The following is an 18576-nucleotide window of genomic DNA, read 5'->3' as shown; positions in this document are numbered from 1 at the left end:
CAAACTTAAGTCTGGGTTTCATAGTAACTCCAATAGAAAAGTCAGGGTGGGGGACATGTGAGGAAAGGAAGTACATTTCATTCCTAAAGTACCACAAGTCTTGCACTGATGAGGTCTTTGTAATTCTTTTTCTTTTTGTAATTCTTTGTCTCCTCCATAGCACAGACCCAACAGTTAGTCTAAACAGAACCATGAAAAAACATCTCATTTGAGGTAAACACATCTCCATCAATTAACAGAGCACTGCATGGAGGGCCTTTACATGCTAGGCACGACTCTGTTGCTCAGTTTCAGCCTCAGCCCCAGAATATATTCTGTTAGGTTAAACCGTCTGCTGACCTGCAGCCCCTGTAGCTCTGTGTGTTGGCCTCTGACCAGAGCCCCTATCAAGGAAAGTCAAAGAATGAGCAGCCTTCAACACCAGCACATCTGCTCCTCAAACAAATGACTATCTCTATCCCTAGCAAAGTCCTTCTTTTGTATGTCACGTTCCATGGAATGCTAACATATCAAACAGATTAAAATAATGCTTTTATATAAGTTAATCTTGTTAATGTTTATAAAATTTATTGTAAGTCACCATACACATGTGTATGTCAAACCCTCTGAAATGCCCAGAGGTGACACAGCTTATCCGACTACTTAAGAAACTCCTGAACTCATTTAGATTTGGACACTCCGTAGCTTCTGAGAGTGAAAACACACTCCCAACACCAGCCATGTTACCATCATCTTGGAAACCTTGTCACATATCTACATAGTAGTTGATGAACCAGTACATTTTTTTTGCTAATTTACATTTTATTGTCAAATAAAGAATAGCAGTTGTTATTTTTGCACCATTTTCCCCATTCCCAACCACACCACATGACTCAGATAAAGCCAAGCTCCTTAGGCCAGCTAGCTTCATTCTTGGCACCTGTACTAATGAAATGTAGCTGTAAGAACCTCACTACCGCACCAAAGCCTGGAGGTCTTGGTGGAAGAGGCATGAAGTGGAAACAGGTCACTAGAGAGGAGTGAATCACTTGCCAGACTGTCTGCCTTTCTTTTATTTTTCATAATAGGTTTATCGACATGGAGAGCATATGCCATAAAACTCAAATCAATCATTTTAAAAAGCACAATTCAGTGGTCAAAAAACACCCCTTTGGGGCTAGAGAGATGGGTTAGTGGTTAAAGTTCTCACCTGCAAAGCCAAAGGACCCAGGTTTGCCCCCAGGACACATGTAAGCCAGATACACAAAGTGGTGCAGCTATCTGGAGTTTGTTTGTAGCAGCTGAAGGCCCTGGTACACCCATTCTCTCTCTGCTTCTTTCTCTCCCTCTCACAAATGAATAATTAAAAATAAAAATAAAATACTGGTTTCCAGGTAAGCTTGGGCTAGAGTGGGACTCTAGCTCAAAAACAAACAAACTAACAAAAACAAACAAAAAAATCCTCGTTTATGTGGGTATACCACATTTTATCCATTTGTCAAGTGGTGGGTTGTTTGTATTTTTGTGGCTATTTTTAATAAAGCTGATATGAACATTTGTGGACAAGGATTTTGGGAAATGCGTCTCTACCTCCCTTAGCACGTACCTTGGAGGACGGCTGTTGGGTAATATGCCAACACTACGTGAAACATTCTGAAGAGCTAACTGTCTTGCTAAATCCAAAGTGGCTGCACCATGTGACATTCCCAAGAACAATGAATGAGGGTCCCACATGTTCCATGGTCTTGCCTCCCACCCACCCTTTCCCACAAACCTCCTTCCCTCCCTTTTCCTTCTTCCCTTTTAAAAAATTTTAATATTCTAGTAACTGTTTATCTTTTAAATGAATTTATCAAGTGTTTAGTAATCAAAGCATTCCATTGGTTCAGTTGGCCGCAAGCTTTCCTTGAAGCCCTGACTGCTACAGAAAGAACGGCGGGAGACAGGCGAGGAGAGGGGCGCGCTGCCTGGGGAAGGTACCTCATGGGTTTTGTCCTTAGTGCCGTCTTCAAACTCTCTATAGTCTTGCTCCTCTCCTCCTCCTCTTCCTTCTCAAGAGCCAGCAGGGATTTTCTCTACAAAAGAAAACAGAAGTTGCTTCTTAAAATATGTTTTAATTACCAACTGATTATGTACATCACTTTTACCACAAATAATCCACAGATTTGATTACAATAGTGCAGTGCCACCAGGAATTCCATAATTTTATTGTCTCTACCCTAAATTTTGGGCCTCTCAAATTTTAAATAATAATTTAAGAAAATGACTGGAACTACTAGTAGCGATAAAGTTGTTCAGATGTTTATGTAACTATTTTTGTTTTTAAAAGATATTCTTATTTATTTGTAAGCAGAAAGAGAGAGAGAGAGAATGGGCACACCAGGGCCTCTAGCTGCTATAAATTCCAGATGCATGTGCCACTTGTGCATCAGACTTTATGTGGGCACTGGGGAACTGAACCAGGACCATTAGACTTTGCATGCAAGCACCTTAACCACTGAGCTATCTCTCCAGCTCTAACAACACCCTGATGTACATATTACTATTTATACTTGATAGAACCTGGACCCTGGCAACTACAGTTACATGTCACACTGTCAGAGGAAGTTGCTAGTGAATTTTCCAGGCTTTGTCTCTCATTTCTCAGCTGAAAAGGAAATCAAGATTCAAAGGATTTTTGTATTATATAAATAAATAAATATATAAATATAAATTATATATATATATATATATATATATATATATATATATATATATATATATATAGGTTTTCAAGGTAGGGTCTTACTGTAGCCCAGGCTGACCTGGAATTCACTCTGGAATCTCAGGATGGACTCAAATTCATGGTGATCCTCCTACCTATGCCTCCCAAGTGCTGGGATTAAAGGTGTGCGCCACCACGCCCAGCTTATATTAAATATTTTTAAGGGGAACAATTAAATTGGCTCTGATACTAAGATAGACTCTGCTTTCAGAGTAAATGCTTTAAGCTTTCAAAATGATCCAACATCTTTGAGACATCAGGGTGTGGGTGAGTAGGTTGAATCCAGAGTTACTAAGGGCAGTGTTTCTTTTACTTCAATGTGTATGTGGAAGTCACCCAGGGATCTTGCTACAACCAAGGCTCTCATTTTGTTTGTCTGAAGTTATAAAAAATAAGATAAAAAGTTTGATATCCTCCATTTCCAATACACTTCCTAGCAATATGAATGGAAGAGGAGCAAAGCTCTAATAGGCCAAGCTCAGCTGACGTCATAAAGAGTGAATGCAGATGAGGGTCACAGTTGTTTCACCCCATTTCATCTCGTGTTCACCTAGCTGTACTCGACACCTCTCCACCCCAACTGCCAGGGCCAGGACCTCCACCCATGCGGTATTAGTCCCCCTCCCTTCGCCCTGCTCTGGAGGCGCCCTTGTCCAGTCTCCCCTGCCTTACTGCTGATAAAAGACTGGGCTAGAAACACAGTAGGGTGGCTGGGCAGAAGAAAACTTTGCCTCATACCCAGGGGTCTCAGTGATCTAGTCTCTCCCTTTGTTTTAGGATCACAGGTCATCAACAGACTTTTTTTTTTTTATATCAATAGCAACAGCACTAAGTAACAAAGCATTAACTAAAATGTAATGTAACCTCATGGTGAAGAATAAAGCACATGAACAGCACGTCAATGACAGTGACAGCAACTGAGAATAAGGTCCACTGGATCTCGTTTCCTTAACTTGATCCTGTTCTGCTCAAGTTCTCCTCTTACTGGTGAAGGCTGGACAGGTGTCAGCAGAGGCAGAAAGGATGCAGAAATGGCCGGTGAAGTTTTCCAAAGCGCCAGACCTGTGCCTGGAAGGTCAGCACCGACCAGCCCATCGGAACTCCGTTAGTCTTAAGTAACTGCTGAATCTGAGGCTCAAAAACAGGCCTTTTGTGAATGTCACTCCTGTTCCTGAGCTCAACCTCATAAAACTGTCCCCATAAAGACAAACGTTTTACTGTAGGTCTCTGAAACTAAACAAAGGTCGACTAATTATCCTCCTGGCAGTCCTGGAGAGGGTGACACAGCTGAACAAAGGTGGACAGTTTTGAATCTCACTCTCATAGAGTTGGGAAATTTATGCAATGTCATAGAAAATTAAACTGGAGCTTCCTCCCTCAATGTAAGAAGCACGGCCCTTGTGGGTGTTAGGAGAGACCATGACTGCTTCTCCATGTGATACAACTAGATTTGGAGCTGAGCTGGTCTTGACTGCAAAAAGAAAGTTGAAAGTGTGTAGATATAAACCTGATAGTTCAATGTTGCTTTTCAAAATACACTTTGTAGGAATTTTTGACTATCTAGGCTTTAGGGGAAAAGATTAAATTTACAATTGTAGTAGATAAGGGAAACAAACCTTAAATTTCTAATGATTTCTATGCCAAATAAGGAGTTTGCACCTGTCATGTACAGGACAAACTCCCACCAGAAGTGGGCAAGGGACAAAGTGCACACTGACACAGGACCTTCAGGCAAAGCCCCTGGCCACACACTGGAACGTGCTGCATGATGCACGCATGGTGTTCCGTGACCGTGCCTGTCTGGAAGTTGGGCCTCAGCTCTGATTTAGAACGTTTACTTGGAGTGAGATGGAGAAGACATACTGAGCTCGCCGAACTTTACCTCAATCCTTGACCCAGACAGGTCCCTCCAGAACCCATGCACTCCTTTATCTTACTATTTAACACTTTTTTGTTTTTGTTTTTTCAAGGTAGGGTCTCGCTCTATCCCAGGCTGACCTGGAATTCACTATGTAGTCACAGGGCGGCCATGAACTCATGGCAATCCTCCTAGCTCTGCCTCCTGAGTGATGGGATTAAAGGCGTGTGCTACCACGCCCAGCTCCATTTTACATTTTTTAAAAGCCAACAGATCACTCAGGGATCCTTTCCAGAACAAAGCATTCCTGTTAGGAGGTTTATGCAAAGAAGCCTGTCTTGTTCCCCAAATGGCTGGAACATAGACCAGTAAGTGTGGCAGTTCTTGACCAGGCCTATTTATCAGACTCTTGAGGCGTTAAAGAAAACAGATACCTGCCCTCCTGGGCCAGAGGAGCAGGGAGAGGCACAGTCAGCTGGCTTCTTTCCTGTAAAGCCTCACAGCTTTGAAAACAGAGCCAGTGAGAGGCATATTGGGAGATAGTCTTTGGGCTCAGACAGGTTAAAATTATTAATTAGATGATTGCTTTGTAATTAGATGACCTTGGCCATGGTGGTAACTCTTTGAGTTTCAGACTCTGTCTATAAATAGCACTTGAAGCACAGGTTGGCGGTAAGGATTTAAAACAATGCATAACTCATCTGTTACACTGCTTGTCACATGAGGCAAGTGAGAGTTGCCACCGATGTCACAGAGGACAGATAGTAAGGACAAATGGCTCTTCAGCAGTCCCCTAAGCAGAGAGACAAAGAGTCCAGCTCCTGGGACAATGTAGGATTTGGAGGAATCGTGTGCCTTTCTAGTCCTCAGGGACTGTCTCTCAGGGTTTTGCGTGCATACGGCGGGGGTGAGAGGGGCGAGAATTTCCTACACAGATGTCAGAGAGAAGAGCCAGAGCTATGCAAGGAACAGGTGGCAACCAGTATGGTGAGAAAAACAGAAAACTCAACAGGGTTTCCGGTCCCATCTGCCTCCTTGCTCCTTTAAGTGTGTGGGAGTTTTGCAGCCTTGTTACCACATGGACAGTCAATGTCCTTTATCTTTGACCCTGGAATGATACTGGCTCAGTCCTAAAGGGAGCATTAGAAGGCTTTGTCAGGTGTCTGACACATAAAGAACAGCGAAGCCACACAATCTAATAGTCTCGTGATGCCCTGGAGAAGGACTGTGGATTAGGAACCAAGTATAATTAAAATGAAGAACACTCAACAAGGCACCGAAATTAAAATGGGAAACAGGAGAAAGGGAGGCTTGGAAGCATTAGGGAGGGGCCACAAGCTGGCACACTGCAGATCCCGTACCTCAGACGAGCCAGGTCCACTCCAGACAAGGCAGGGACCAAGTTACTCCAGGACAAATTAGTGTAACTGTCCCAATACACAAAGAAAGAAAAGTCCATAATACTTTATACTTTTCCATTTATAGCAGGGAATTCACTAACGAAGAGCTTCTCTTGTCATACATCAAACAAAGCTGACTTAATTACAAAGAGAAGCATACTGCCTGGCAGTTTCTTTTTTTTTTTTTTTTTTCCTAATAGTAACAGAAATTCACCAAATAGTCTTCACATGCAAGCAGTATTAAATAGCCCCATATTATTATTGCCTGGGCCTACGGATGGCAGAAAAGCCCCCGGAAGTCATCAGAAACCCGCCCACCGTGTTAGCATGTTCACACGCCTGCTGAGCTCGCCCTTGACTTGGTGCTCAGTGCACTGAAGGAGGACATGGTGCTCAGTATTTTCTCTTCCTTTTTGCTATGCTTTGAGATGAAGACGCACACAGTTTCTTCTGTAATTTATGCAGTCCTCTTCACATTTACCAGGCTACTTATGGTTTACTGTGTAATGGCAGAAGCATCTTTAGGGAGACAGACAACAAGGAGGAAGTTACTAAAAGTCAAGGCCTCTCAGAGGTTAGGAAGAGTGCAAATGATTCACATGTTCTAGCCAGGTTTTAACTTTTGCAGTAGCAAAATACTAGACAATGTAAAATGTGTGCTTGAAGTGGTAAAACACAAATTCTTCAAAAGGACTCTGGTGAAGGCAGGAAGAGATGGAGGGAGGCATTAGGGGAGGGATTCTCTACTTTGATCTTGGAAGCTGGAGACAAAAGATTGATTCCTAAAATCACGGGTGTGCCTAGAGAGGTAAAGGCTGGCAAGTCTTCAATTTTTATTAACAACAACACTATTTGAGCTGGTAAGGTCCAAAGGTTGATGATTTATTCTGCTGTGAATTTTTGCTGTGATCAATAGAGGCCTTTCAAGCAGCTTGGAATGCCAAATCCCAGAGAAATCTACTTGATCAGAATTCATATTTTAGATCTTGAGAATACATTGTAAGCAATAGCTGAACCCCAAAATGGTTTCTTAAGGGTATCTCAGCACTATGATTAGTACATCTTTTATGAAACCTGATTCTCTATGGATTCCTCACCGATTTTTATGAGAAAAGAGCACATTGGTTCTTTGTAAAAACAAAACTACTACTAAGAATCCAGGAAGGAACCAAGTTTCCAATAAGAAAGAGAATAAGAAGAGTATAAAGAAGGAACTGTTAAGTCACAGTGTTTTAGCTTTTAGGATAGTGCTGCAGAGCTCTGAATGTTGAGAGCTATTGCAAGTTAAAGTGGGCCACAGGCCAAATTTCAGAATATATTTCCTCTTGCAATATTAAAGGCAATTATATTTTAGTGTGTGTAGATTTCATTTAAAACATACTAGAAAAATCACTTTGCCAAGTAACACATCTGCCTCTTTCCCCATCTTCCCCCCAAACGCTGAATGCTTGCAATGAAGCTTGGAAAGGTAGTGGATATTTGGTAGGTTTTACTCAATCAAATTAATTGTGCAACTGTACTTTGTCCCAGGTTTGAAACTGTGTGTCACAGAATATAAACTATACCTACAGCAGCCATGGAATTGAGCTGATCAATGTAGAACTCGGGCCAACTTGTAGCTCCCTTGTTTTCTTCCTGGTCCTGTAAAGAAAAAAGAGGAGAAAGAAAACAGGTGACACATCACAAGAGGTCGGTACACAGGAACACATCTGCCTCCCAGAGCACCTGGACAGTGGCTCACACAGCCCACAGAAGGTGTGAGGACAGGACAGGCTTATTTTAAAGTACTGACTTTAGATCCTTCGGGTCTTCTATTTATCTGGGGTGGTTTTCCCAACCTGACTGCCAGTGTGCTGAAGTCTGAGTAAGGTGTGACAAAAGGACATTTTCTCACCCACGAATGAAGGGAATTTACACAGGAACTGAGGCCATACCATGCTGTAAAGCTTTTCCTTTGGAGACACAGGAACATTGGAAAATGTCCCAAGGACAAAACAGCCTCTAGGTTCCATGTCACATTGAGAATATACTGAGACCACACATCTGGACCCAGCTTGAGGGAGAAGAAATCTTGCCTTAAACACTGACCTAACACTCAAGCCAGATGCTATGCAGATCTTTTCAGTTAGCTTATACTGATTCCAACAGACAGTAAAAAGTTTGAAGTGGGATTTCATTTGATGTGGCTACAACTAGGCTACTGACATTGACTGGAAGGTGGTAAAGTGAACACACACTAGTCTCTGGCCCAGTCCTCCTGCTGTGTCAGGTTGGTAGATTTGGTAGAGAATTCAGTACATTTCTGTGCTATCAAGAATTGAAACCTGGGCTGGAGAGATGGCTTAGCGGTTAAGCGCTTGCCTGTGAAGCCTAAGGACCCCGGTTCGAGGCTCGGTTCCCCAGGTCCCACGTTAGCCAGATGCACAAGGGGGCGCACGCGTCTGGAGTTCGTTTGCAGAGGCTGGAAGCCCTGGCGCGCCCATTCTCTCTCTCCCTCTTTCTGTCTTTCTCTCTGTGTCTGTCGCTCTCAAATAAATAAATTCAGAAAAAAAAATTAAAAAAAAAAAAAGAATTGAAACCTATGAAATTCAGAAACTCATTCCCCAACCACAAGGCCGTTGTGTACCTCACAAACCAGGATGACCTGAAACTAGCGGTCCCAGGGCTCCTGTGGATGGAGAACCCAGACTGCCAGGCTAAACACAACCCTCTGAAAGCTCAGCCAACTGTGGTCTCTGCTGTACCCAAGCATCGAGTTTACCTGAGCATGGCACCATGGTCAGGGCTTTCTATGCACTTTTGCACACCCACGTGACTGCAAGTCACTGTGTCATCAAACATGGCTGAGGGGAGAAGGTGGGTGGTACTCGGCCTTCCCGCTCAGAGAACACCTTTGTGCACGGGCTTGTCCTGTGCCCCAGGAGGAGATTCTGTCCACTTACACAGCGCTGCTGTGTGGCGATGGGGTCATTCCTGTCAGGAAGGTGTGCACTTAGCAGTTCTCAATGTGTATTGCAGGCCCTTGGAAGAGTAATAGCAAAGTAGCCTTTAATTTAGCTCTTAGACTTTACCTCAAAATATCACTTTCTCATGTTTTGGATTTGATTTGGTTTCAGAGAGAGCATCCCACTTTGTAGGCCAGGCTAGCCCCATGTAGCATAGACTGAGCCCACTCGGTAGCTATCTTTCCGGCCTTGAGGTCCAAAGCACTGGGATTGCACTTGTGAGCACCCCACCCATTGCCAATCTTCCCAGGCAGGTCTACTGAGGTAGGGGAGCAGAAATGCCATCTCAAAACAGTATTTCTATAGGTACAACAAGGAGGCACTTGCTTACAGGCCTTACCAGTGGGCAGTGTGACTTCTCCCTGGAGATGGCATGAGCTTGCCTATGGGGACTGTGGCTACAGCGGTGGCTTTGAAGTTGGGCTGGATTACACTCCCATCATTTAAAAAGTTTAGCAAACCTGATGAGTTTTCAGAACAGCTCTTGATTATAATTTAGCATGTTAATAAAAAAGCTGTGGTGCTGATATAAATGTTGAACACAGCTTTCCTCTTTAAAGGAGGCATTAAAATTTGCAGGCCCCTGCTGTTACCTATGGATTTAACAATCCCAAACCCACAGTGATATTCAATGGTATTTGAACCTATAAAATGAAATAGAAGGTGCCAGATCTTTCTATTCTCCCCAAACGATGGCAACTTTCCAAAACAAACAAAACTAAGTTCCATGTCCAAGGTCCCACAAGCGCCAGTCTGTTTGCAATCTCAACAGTCTTGGTTATAGAACAGAGATTATTTTAGGAACTGAAAACTAGTACACACAGAGAAAATTTTACACTTTGGAAATGTTTTAATAGTGCAAACACATTAAGAGTAGATACCGTAGTCAAAATAATGGGGGGTGTTCATTTTTATTTCACATGCCTCAGCGCTGAGAAAATAAAACACACTAAAATGTGTGAAAGCTTCTTGTAAATGCACTAGTTATTACCGCTCTATTATAGGGAGGCAGGAGTAGGTCGGGGTTCAGTGTGTCTCCTCCTATGTGGTCCTGGCCCTTCTATGCAGAAGCATGCTACAGTAGCCAGGTGAAATGCCTGTCTCGGAACCAGTGCTCTCCTACTTTGTGTGGTTGTTAACAGTCTGCCATTCAGCAAAGCAGGAGCATGGGAAAGGAGAAAGAAAGAAAGAAAGAAAGAAAGAAAGAAAGAAAGAAAGAAAGAAAGAAAGAAAGAAAGAAAGAAAGACAGACAGAAAGAAAGGAAGAGGGAGGGAGGGAAGAAGAAAGACAGGAAGAAAGAAAGAAAGAAGAAAAGAGAGAGAGAGAAAGAAAAAAGAGGGCTGGAGAGGTGGCTTAGTGGTTAAGTGCTTGCCTGTGAAGCCTAAGGACCCCGGTTCAAAGCTTGATTCCCTAGGACCCATGTTAGCCAGATGCACAAGGGGGTGCACGTGTCTGGAGTTCGTTTGCAGTGGCTGGAAGCCCTGGAGTGCTCTCTCTCTCTCTCTCTCTCTCGCTTTTTCTCTCAAATCAATAAAAATAAACAAAAAAATTAGAAAAAATAAAGAGAGAAAGAGAAAGAAAGGAGGAAGAAAGAAAGAACGATGCGACTCTGCAGTTTTAGGGGGGCGGAGGGGTTCCTATAAAGAGCATAAGACACTGGAATATGCCTAGGTGGAGACATTCTCCCCGGCCAGCAATCTTCCCGAGGGCGTGTGTCCTGTGTACAATGAACCACTAGCATGTTCTGTTCTTGAACCATCTCAATTCTACTTCTTTGACCTGGGGAAACAAGTTGATAAGGTAACCAAAATTGCACAGATATGTTAACCTCAATGGAAGCAACAGCGGTACTCACACAGCTTACTCTGCCATGCCATGCCTACCCTCTCCTTCAGGCTGCCAGGTAAGGAATACGGGTTGTTTTTGTCAATATGAAGAGGAAACCAGGCAGACAAGTTAGTTAGGGAAGCTGCCAGAGGCCAAGCTGCTGGGAACTCAGAGGCAATGGGAAAGAATGGGGGTCGTCTCTCCTAGACTGGACCCTGGAGCAATCAAAGCAATGCACACTGAGCCCAAGGCTGCCTTTCATTTTTTTTGTGTGTAAGAGAGGTGGGGGGGGGGGAGAGAGAGGGAGAGAGGGAGAATGAATAGCACACCAGGGCCTCCAGCTGCTGAAAACTAACTCCAGATGCATGTGCCACCTTGTGTATCTGGCCATATATGGGTATTAGAGAATCAAACCTGGGTCCTTTGGCTTTACAGTTGAGCACCTTAAATGCTAAGCTATCTCTCCAGCCCTGCCCTTCATTCTTAACCACTTCACTATAAGAGAACGCAAACACATCAAGTGGCCCCAAATGCTCAGCTTTCCCTAAACTGTTTGTTAGTATAATTTCTGCTACAACTGACATTTCTGAAGGCAATTCTCTAGTCTGATGTCTTATCCAGCTCATCTGTCCTATCCTCTCTAGATTCTTCCTATAGGGAGGGATACGTTCATCCCCTCATCAATAATGCCTTCTCTATCTGCACATATCCTCATAGAGAGAGCAGCTAAAAAGCCCGTCCCTAACCTGCGTTCCATTCTGGGCCTCTGTCCACAGGTGTCATCCTGGGGATCTCTCTAGATATTGGAACTGCAAACAAATACCTCTTAAAATCATATCTAAGCCTATTTTTGGGTTACCTTCTTCAATTTTTTTCTCTATAAAAGAATTTTGGGTCTTAAAAAATGTTCCTTTAAGCTGGAGAGACGGCAGTGGCACAGGCATCTGGAGCTTGGTAGCAGTGGCAGGAGGCCTGGGCACACTCAAACTCGCTCTCTGTCTCTCTCAAATAAATGAATGAATGAATATTTCTTAAAGTTCCTTTTGTTGAAGATAGATTATTGACTACAGTTAATGATAACTAGACAGAGTTTTCTTAAGTGCATGCAAATCCTGGCATTCACTACATTTTTTTAGCCTGCTTACACAATGGATAAGTCACATTAAAATCTAGTTTCAAGTGTTCTTGAGAAATCCCTGAGAAGGCAAAGAAATCCAGAGTTTTTATAACTCACTTTTCTATTAAATGTCAATTTTTTATGTCAAATCTCTGGTTAATGACTAGTAAACATTTCCAAAAGCTCCTCATGCACAAGGGTGCATTTGTTTTTCTCAATATCACTTTACCCACAAGAATAACTTTGGTGGGGTCTGGAAAGATGGCTCAGTCAGTAAAGGGTTTGCTGCACAAGCATGAGGATCAGAGGGTGAGCCCCACCCAGCACCCACACTGAAAGTCAGGTGGCTTCAGTGCCGGCAAGATGCAGACAGGGAGATACTTGGGGCTTGCTGGCTACTCTACTTGTAAGAGCCTGTCTCAAAAAATAAGGCGGAGAGTGACTGAGGCATACACACGACATCAACCTACAGCCCTTACACACACACATGCACACATGTGCACACATACCCACACATGTATGCCCATACACTAACACGTATACCTACATACGGAAAATAATTTTTGCACTGATTTTTTAGTTTTTACTTATTCTGGGAAATTACCACAGCCATATCTCATTGTCTCTCATTTCCAGTTTGGTTTGCTCACTTTTTTCACCATCAGCAGACAAGCAATTGAACCATCAGTCACTCACTAGCTATCTGACTTTTAGGTGGGTAAGTTACATAACATCTTGAAAATTGTTTCCTCAGTTATTAACGGGTGCACGTCTCTGTCACTATGAGGATTCATAAAGGCAATGCACATGAGGCAAGCTATGGAAGCAGCATGCACCGAACCAGCTCAACCCGCATGACACACGATGACAGAGATACTCTCTGGAGGTGCAGCCACTCTCAGTCCTTGTTACTGGGGCTGTAAAAATCAGAGCAATCAGTCTGGAAGTAAGTGTTGGCAGTTACAGTTCACATATGAAATGCATATAAGCCCTTGGCATCATAAATCTGCTTTCAGAAACGCAGCCCTTAACTATATATTCACAGTTACACAAATATGTATTCCAAGGATTTTTCTGTTGCAGCACTGTTGAAACTGGGAGATAATAAAATGTGGGAACATTTATATGGAGAGAGATGGTTGAATAAATTATTATGAAGCAGTAACAAGAATAAAGTAGAGTCACGTAGTAACAGAAAAATAACCAACCTAGCCAGGCATGGTGGTACACGTCTTTAATGCCAGCACTCAGGAGGTAGAGGTAGGAGGATCACTGTAAGTTTAGGCCAGCCTGAGAATACATAGAGAATTCTAGGTCAGCCTGGGCTAGAGTGAGACCCTACCTTGAAAAATCAAAAAATAAAAGTTAAAAAAAAAGACCAAACAAATCAAGAGAAGGGGGCTTTAGAATATTATTTTCCATTTTTAGGGAAAAGGACATATTACCAGAAATAAATACAACAAAACTTAATAGGCAACTCTGGGCAGCAGTAAGAAATATCTTTTACTTAAAAGCTTCTGTGTAATTTAATTTTTTATCTTATTAAGAACACATATGATTTTCACAATTGAAACAGAATTAAGTTCTAAAACATGGTGCATTCTGTTATAAGAGCCTTTTTTGATGTTTTCTGTAATCTAAAATATATCAAGACCTTACACAGTGTTAATGCTTCTGTCTTCCACTTCCCAGCACTTTTTTACCTCCCACACCAAATAAGCAAAACCTTTCTCTGCAATTGTTCCCTTTCAGTGGACTTTCTATTTCTAAAACAGACTTATCCTCAATAATCACTCCTTATGTACACAAAGAAACTCTAGTATTTGGGACAAGATTTATGTAGTCAATGCATGCTAAAAGTTTCTAAATTTCCACACTTACATATTTGGAAATATGTGGAATTTTTTAAATAGCAGCTGAAGTCTTTCACTAACATAAACAGAACTCAAATAACAGCTACAAAATTATCCTTAAGTGTGAATAAATTCTTTTGAAATTACTATAGGACCTTTCTTAATGGGATCACTCCCCAATAATAACATAGAAGTGCTGGTGGAGTTTTCTTCTCTTTAAGATGCTCACAGTAAGGCCCATAAGAGCCATGCAAAAGGTCAATCAATTGTAAAGGGCATGCTCTGTGGTTGTTCACTAGACCACAAATCACAGGCTGAAGCAACATTTACTTAGCCAACAAAGCCATAAATCTCCCCGTGAACTGTCACAAATCCATGAGGTCTTAGCTAGTATTTGTCAGGGAAAAAAAAAAAAATTGTGCTGTTTCACTATCTAGATTGGGCAAAAATCTTTCAGCAATGTACACTATTATTATGTTAAAGAGAGTGGCAACACATTACAATTTAATCAAGTAAATTTCAATAGCAGAAGGGTACTGTTGCAGTGTGACTCAAAGTAAACTTTATTCTGGTGATTTCCATTGCAAGGGAAAGGCAACTAAGAAGGAGTGAAACCTAGTCTACATGGGAAGAAAATGCTATTAGAAATCATGCACATCACAAAAACGCCTGGATATCCATGACCTCATAGCGCCTGACACTACCTACACAAGACCATTATAACAGGAGGAAAAGATGATGACATCAACATAAAAGAGAGACTGATTGAGAGAGGGAGGGGATTTGATGGATAGAGGAGTTTCAAAGGGGAAAGTGGGGGAGTGGAAGGGAGGGAATTACCAAGGGATATTGTTTACAATCATGGAAGTTATCAATAAAAAAATAAACTAATTTTAAAAAAAGGACATCATGCACAAGCTCAAAAGAGCCCCTTGTTCATGAAAACACCATTACATTATTGCATCAGAGTATCATGACATTCTGGCTTTCAGTGGCTTAGCTCCACAGACTAATAAACTTAACAGATACCAAATAAATGCACTTTGTTCCTAGAAATTTTATAGAAGACTAGCACAAAAGGGCAGATAGAAAAATTAATATATTTCCTGTTAGCTATTCTCTCAGACATGTAGCACCTAAAAAATGCAAATGAATGACAAAGAATAGGTACTGATGTGAGATCAGGTCTAAGCAACAAGATGAGATGGGACAATGGAAAAACACTGTACTCACTTCCATTCAACTCTCCCTTCTAGATTAAAAGAGGCAACGAAGTGGCGTGTGGTGGCGCATGCCCTTAATCCTCAGGAGGCTTAGGTAGGAGGATTGCCTTGAGTTGGAGGCCAGCCTGAGACTCCGTAGTGAATTCCAGGTCAGCCTGGGCTAGAGTGAGACCCTAACTCAAAAAATAAATAAATAAATAAAAGAGGCAACGACAGTAACTTCTCAAAGCATGGCCATGAAGTGTGAGCAGCCCGAGGAGTGAAGGGTGGGCGAGCCCTCTGTGAAAGGGCAGACAGGTGACCCTCCAGCTTGCGTAGGTCCCCTCCCCTTGTGTAGCAGGAAAACAGCCATGGATGAGACTTAAACAGATGGGTCTTGCCATATTTTAGTACCACATTAATAGTTTTCTTCTTTTCTTGTTATTATTTTGAGAGATGGGAGGGGCAAAGAGAATGGGTGTGCCAAGGCCTCCAGCCACTGCAAATGAACTCCAGATTCATGTGTCACCTTGTGCAGCTGGCTTATGTGGGTCCTGGAAAATTAAAGCTGGGTCCTTTGGCTTTTCAGACAAGTGCCTTAACTGCTAAGCCCATCAGTACAACTTTATTTATGATAACAAGTGACTTGCTAGCCATAGCTTGATGGCAGTAATTAGCTCTGTGTTGGTTTAAGCTTGGCTCTCAAGAAACTCTGAACATACTCACTATTTTCCATGCTTCCTCCTCTTCCTGAGGCTTCTTTCCCTCTAAGCTACCACTTAAAAAAAAAAAAAAAAAAAAAAAGGACAGGGGCTGGGGAGATGGCTTAGCAGTTAAGGTGTTTGCCTGCAAATCCAAAGGACCTTGGTTTGATTCCTCAGGACCAATGTACGTCAGATGCACAAAGTGGTGCATGCGCCTGGAGTTCATTTGCAGTGGCTCTTTCTCTCTCTGTATCTGCCTCTCACACTCTCAAATAACTAACTAACTAAATAAATTACAATTTTTAATAATCAAGAGCACTTCTTAAAGGGCCAAAGATTTGTCTAGTAACCTCAATGCTTCCTAGAGAAGCAGTTACCTATAAGCCTGCAAAGCCTACCTCCTTGCCAAACTCACTACTCTCTGAACACAGTTCATCCTGCTTTTACAAACAGCACAGAACATATATTATGTCCTAATATATGAGAAGACGACTAAGGTACCAAACCTAGGCTCTCTCAGTTCTTTTAACAACACCTGCATTTTAGCCCTTAGGTGTGGACAAAAACTATATTCTGTAAGCTTGCCAAAGACAGGCAAGTGGTTTCAGAAAATCATTCCTACATGGTCCTATATCAAGTTGCTTATGTGGTCACTGTGACTGTCAACCCTGGAGATATATATCTATATACCTATATATATCCCCATATATCCAGGGTTGATATATATATATATATCCATATGTGTGTGTGTGTGTGTGTGTGTGTGTGTGTGTGTGTGTGTGTATACAAAATTATACATCAAGTGCATCTGTCACCAAAAGCCTGTTATGCCCACAGGAAGAACAGTGGCTTCTTTATCTGCCAGGAAACCCAGCCTCCCCTCCTAAGCCTCAGGATGTCAGTCATGCTTCTGGAAAGACTCAAGGATGACTCTCATGTTCACCATCTGGAGCCATGGAAGAGGGCAAACCCCTTTCCCTGTCCTTTCCACTGTATCAAGTATCTAAGGAAAGCCATCACAGAATTACATGGCTGGTCTTTCACCCTGGAGACACTATCAAGTTCCCTCGCTCCAAGGTCTCATATAAAACCACTGGCAGGTGACACTGTGAAGAAGCTTTGTAGAAACCCACAGTCCTTTGGAACTGGCACTCATGTAAATTGTTAGGAAACTCCCCTCACACTAAATTAACATATGTCTCCTGGTAATTTCAAGTCCTTATTGGCCTTAGTTTTGCCCTTGGGAACTGCATCAAGAAGGTTTAATCTCTCTTATGAACAACAACCTAGAAAATATTTAAACAATTTGACAAAAGTGAGTATATGTTCTTCCAAAATCTCTTTAACAAGCCAAAAATTCTCCACTGGCTATAGAATACAGATGTTATCCTCCACAGCTACATAAATAAATCTCATATTTTTCTATAAGTTCATCAGGCTTTGCAGACAGAACTCCAATAAATTGCCTAAATCCTCATGGAAGGGCTCATCTCATGAGATAAAAGAAACATCCTCTATGAGGTAGAGATAAATATATGCAGCCCATATTTTTATTCAATATCAATATTTTAATGAAGTTGCCATAAAATGCATAGTAAAATTGGGTTTCCTATTAAGATGGAGGAAGCTTTATCTCTAAAACAAAAGAACCTTAAGTTAGCAGAACAAAGCATGGGGAACTAAGACCTTACTTTACTACCTGCCAAGAAACTGGGGGAAGTTAAAGTCACCGTGGGGGATTATTCTCCTCCAGATTATACTTTTGTTGTCACTGCTCCTCTCCTGCCCATCCATTCCTCCACTTGTCTGTCATAGGGACTTCTCCCAGTTCTTCTAAACATGTGGACATTTCTTCCCACCTCCAGAACTCTGTCCCTTTCTTTTTTTTTCTGCTCTATGCAGGTATAAAGGCCAGTAGAGCCCATGTAGAATGTCACAGCTTCCCAAAGACCTCCTGCTAGCCTATCATATAATCCAAAATAAATATTAAACTCTTCAGATCAATTAGAGAATTAATGAGGAGGAGCTAATGTTTCTAAGCTTAACATTTTATATTAATGAAGAAATTTTTTAAATGTTTTATTTTTATTGATTTGAGAGAGAGAGAGGCAGAGAGAGGGAGAGAGAGAGAGGGAGAGAGAGAGAGGGAGAGATAGAGAGAATGGGCATGCCAGGGCCTCCAGCCACTGTAAACAAACTCCAGATGCATGTGCCACCTTGTGCATTTGGCTTACATGGGTCCTGGGGAATCAAACCTACATCCTTTGGCTTTTCAGGCAAGTGCCTTAACCACTAAGCCATCTCTCCAGCCCATAATGAACAATTTTTTTAAAGGTAAAACTTATGGCAAGAACTCATGCTAAAGGTTCTGCTGAACTCATTAATAAATTACAGAATTGGTAAATGGTATAGTCAGAAAGAAGATAATCCAAAGAATAGACAGATGCTAGAAGGAATTTAAAAACAGATGGAAGAACAGGTCAAGAAGGTAATAGTCAGTTATATCAGACACAAGTTGCCTTTCAGTGGGTAAAAATTATCAGAAGTGCTACCAGGTTTATTTGTGTAAATAGTTATTTACAACTTTGTGAAACAGCTCAAAGATTATAAATGGGAGCCGTAACTCTAGAGAGGGTGGGAGGTATGGAAGGGGAGAGGACATTAAGTTGGCCCACCCTATGTTGATATAACTGGAATTATCCGAGTAAGAGACAGGTATTCCTAGCTGAAGAAAGCAATCTATTGGGTGTAATGTGGAAGCCACACTGCATAACCACGGCTCTGCTCCAGGCTCTTTACAGCTAAATGCTCAGACTTGCCTCAAAATTCTTGCTCAAGCACATCTTCACTTAACCGTGCCAGCTCA

At 42.0% G+C, this 18576-nt stretch overlaps 1 protein-coding gene across 2 annotated transcripts in view; it reads right to left on the bottom strand.

Moving 5' to 3' along the window:
- Window positions 1-18576, bottom strand: part of Daam1 (dishevelled associated activator of morphogenesis 1) — a 179607-nt gene that overhangs the window by 45947 nt on the left and 115084 nt on the right. For both annotated transcript variants that reach the window (XM_045154021.1, XM_004649229.2), the window contains exons 4-5: window positions 7571-7642; window positions 1960-2054 (exon numbers count right to left, since the gene is read on the bottom strand). In XM_045154021.1, coding sequence (XP_045009956.1) covers window positions 1960-2054; window positions 7571-7642 — 167 coding nt within the window. The remainder of the gene's footprint in view (window positions 1-1959; window positions 2055-7570; window positions 7643-18576) is intronic.

This window comes from Jaculus jaculus, chromosome 7 (assembly GCF_020740685.1).
Source record: "Jaculus jaculus isolate mJacJac1 chromosome 7, mJacJac1.mat.Y.cur, whole genome shotgun sequence".
Lineage (NCBI taxonomy): Eukaryota > Metazoa > Chordata > Mammalia > Rodentia > Dipodidae > Jaculus > Jaculus jaculus.
The sequence above is the reverse complement of the archived record's forward strand: the minus strand, read 5'-3'. Positions and strand labels throughout refer to the sequence as shown.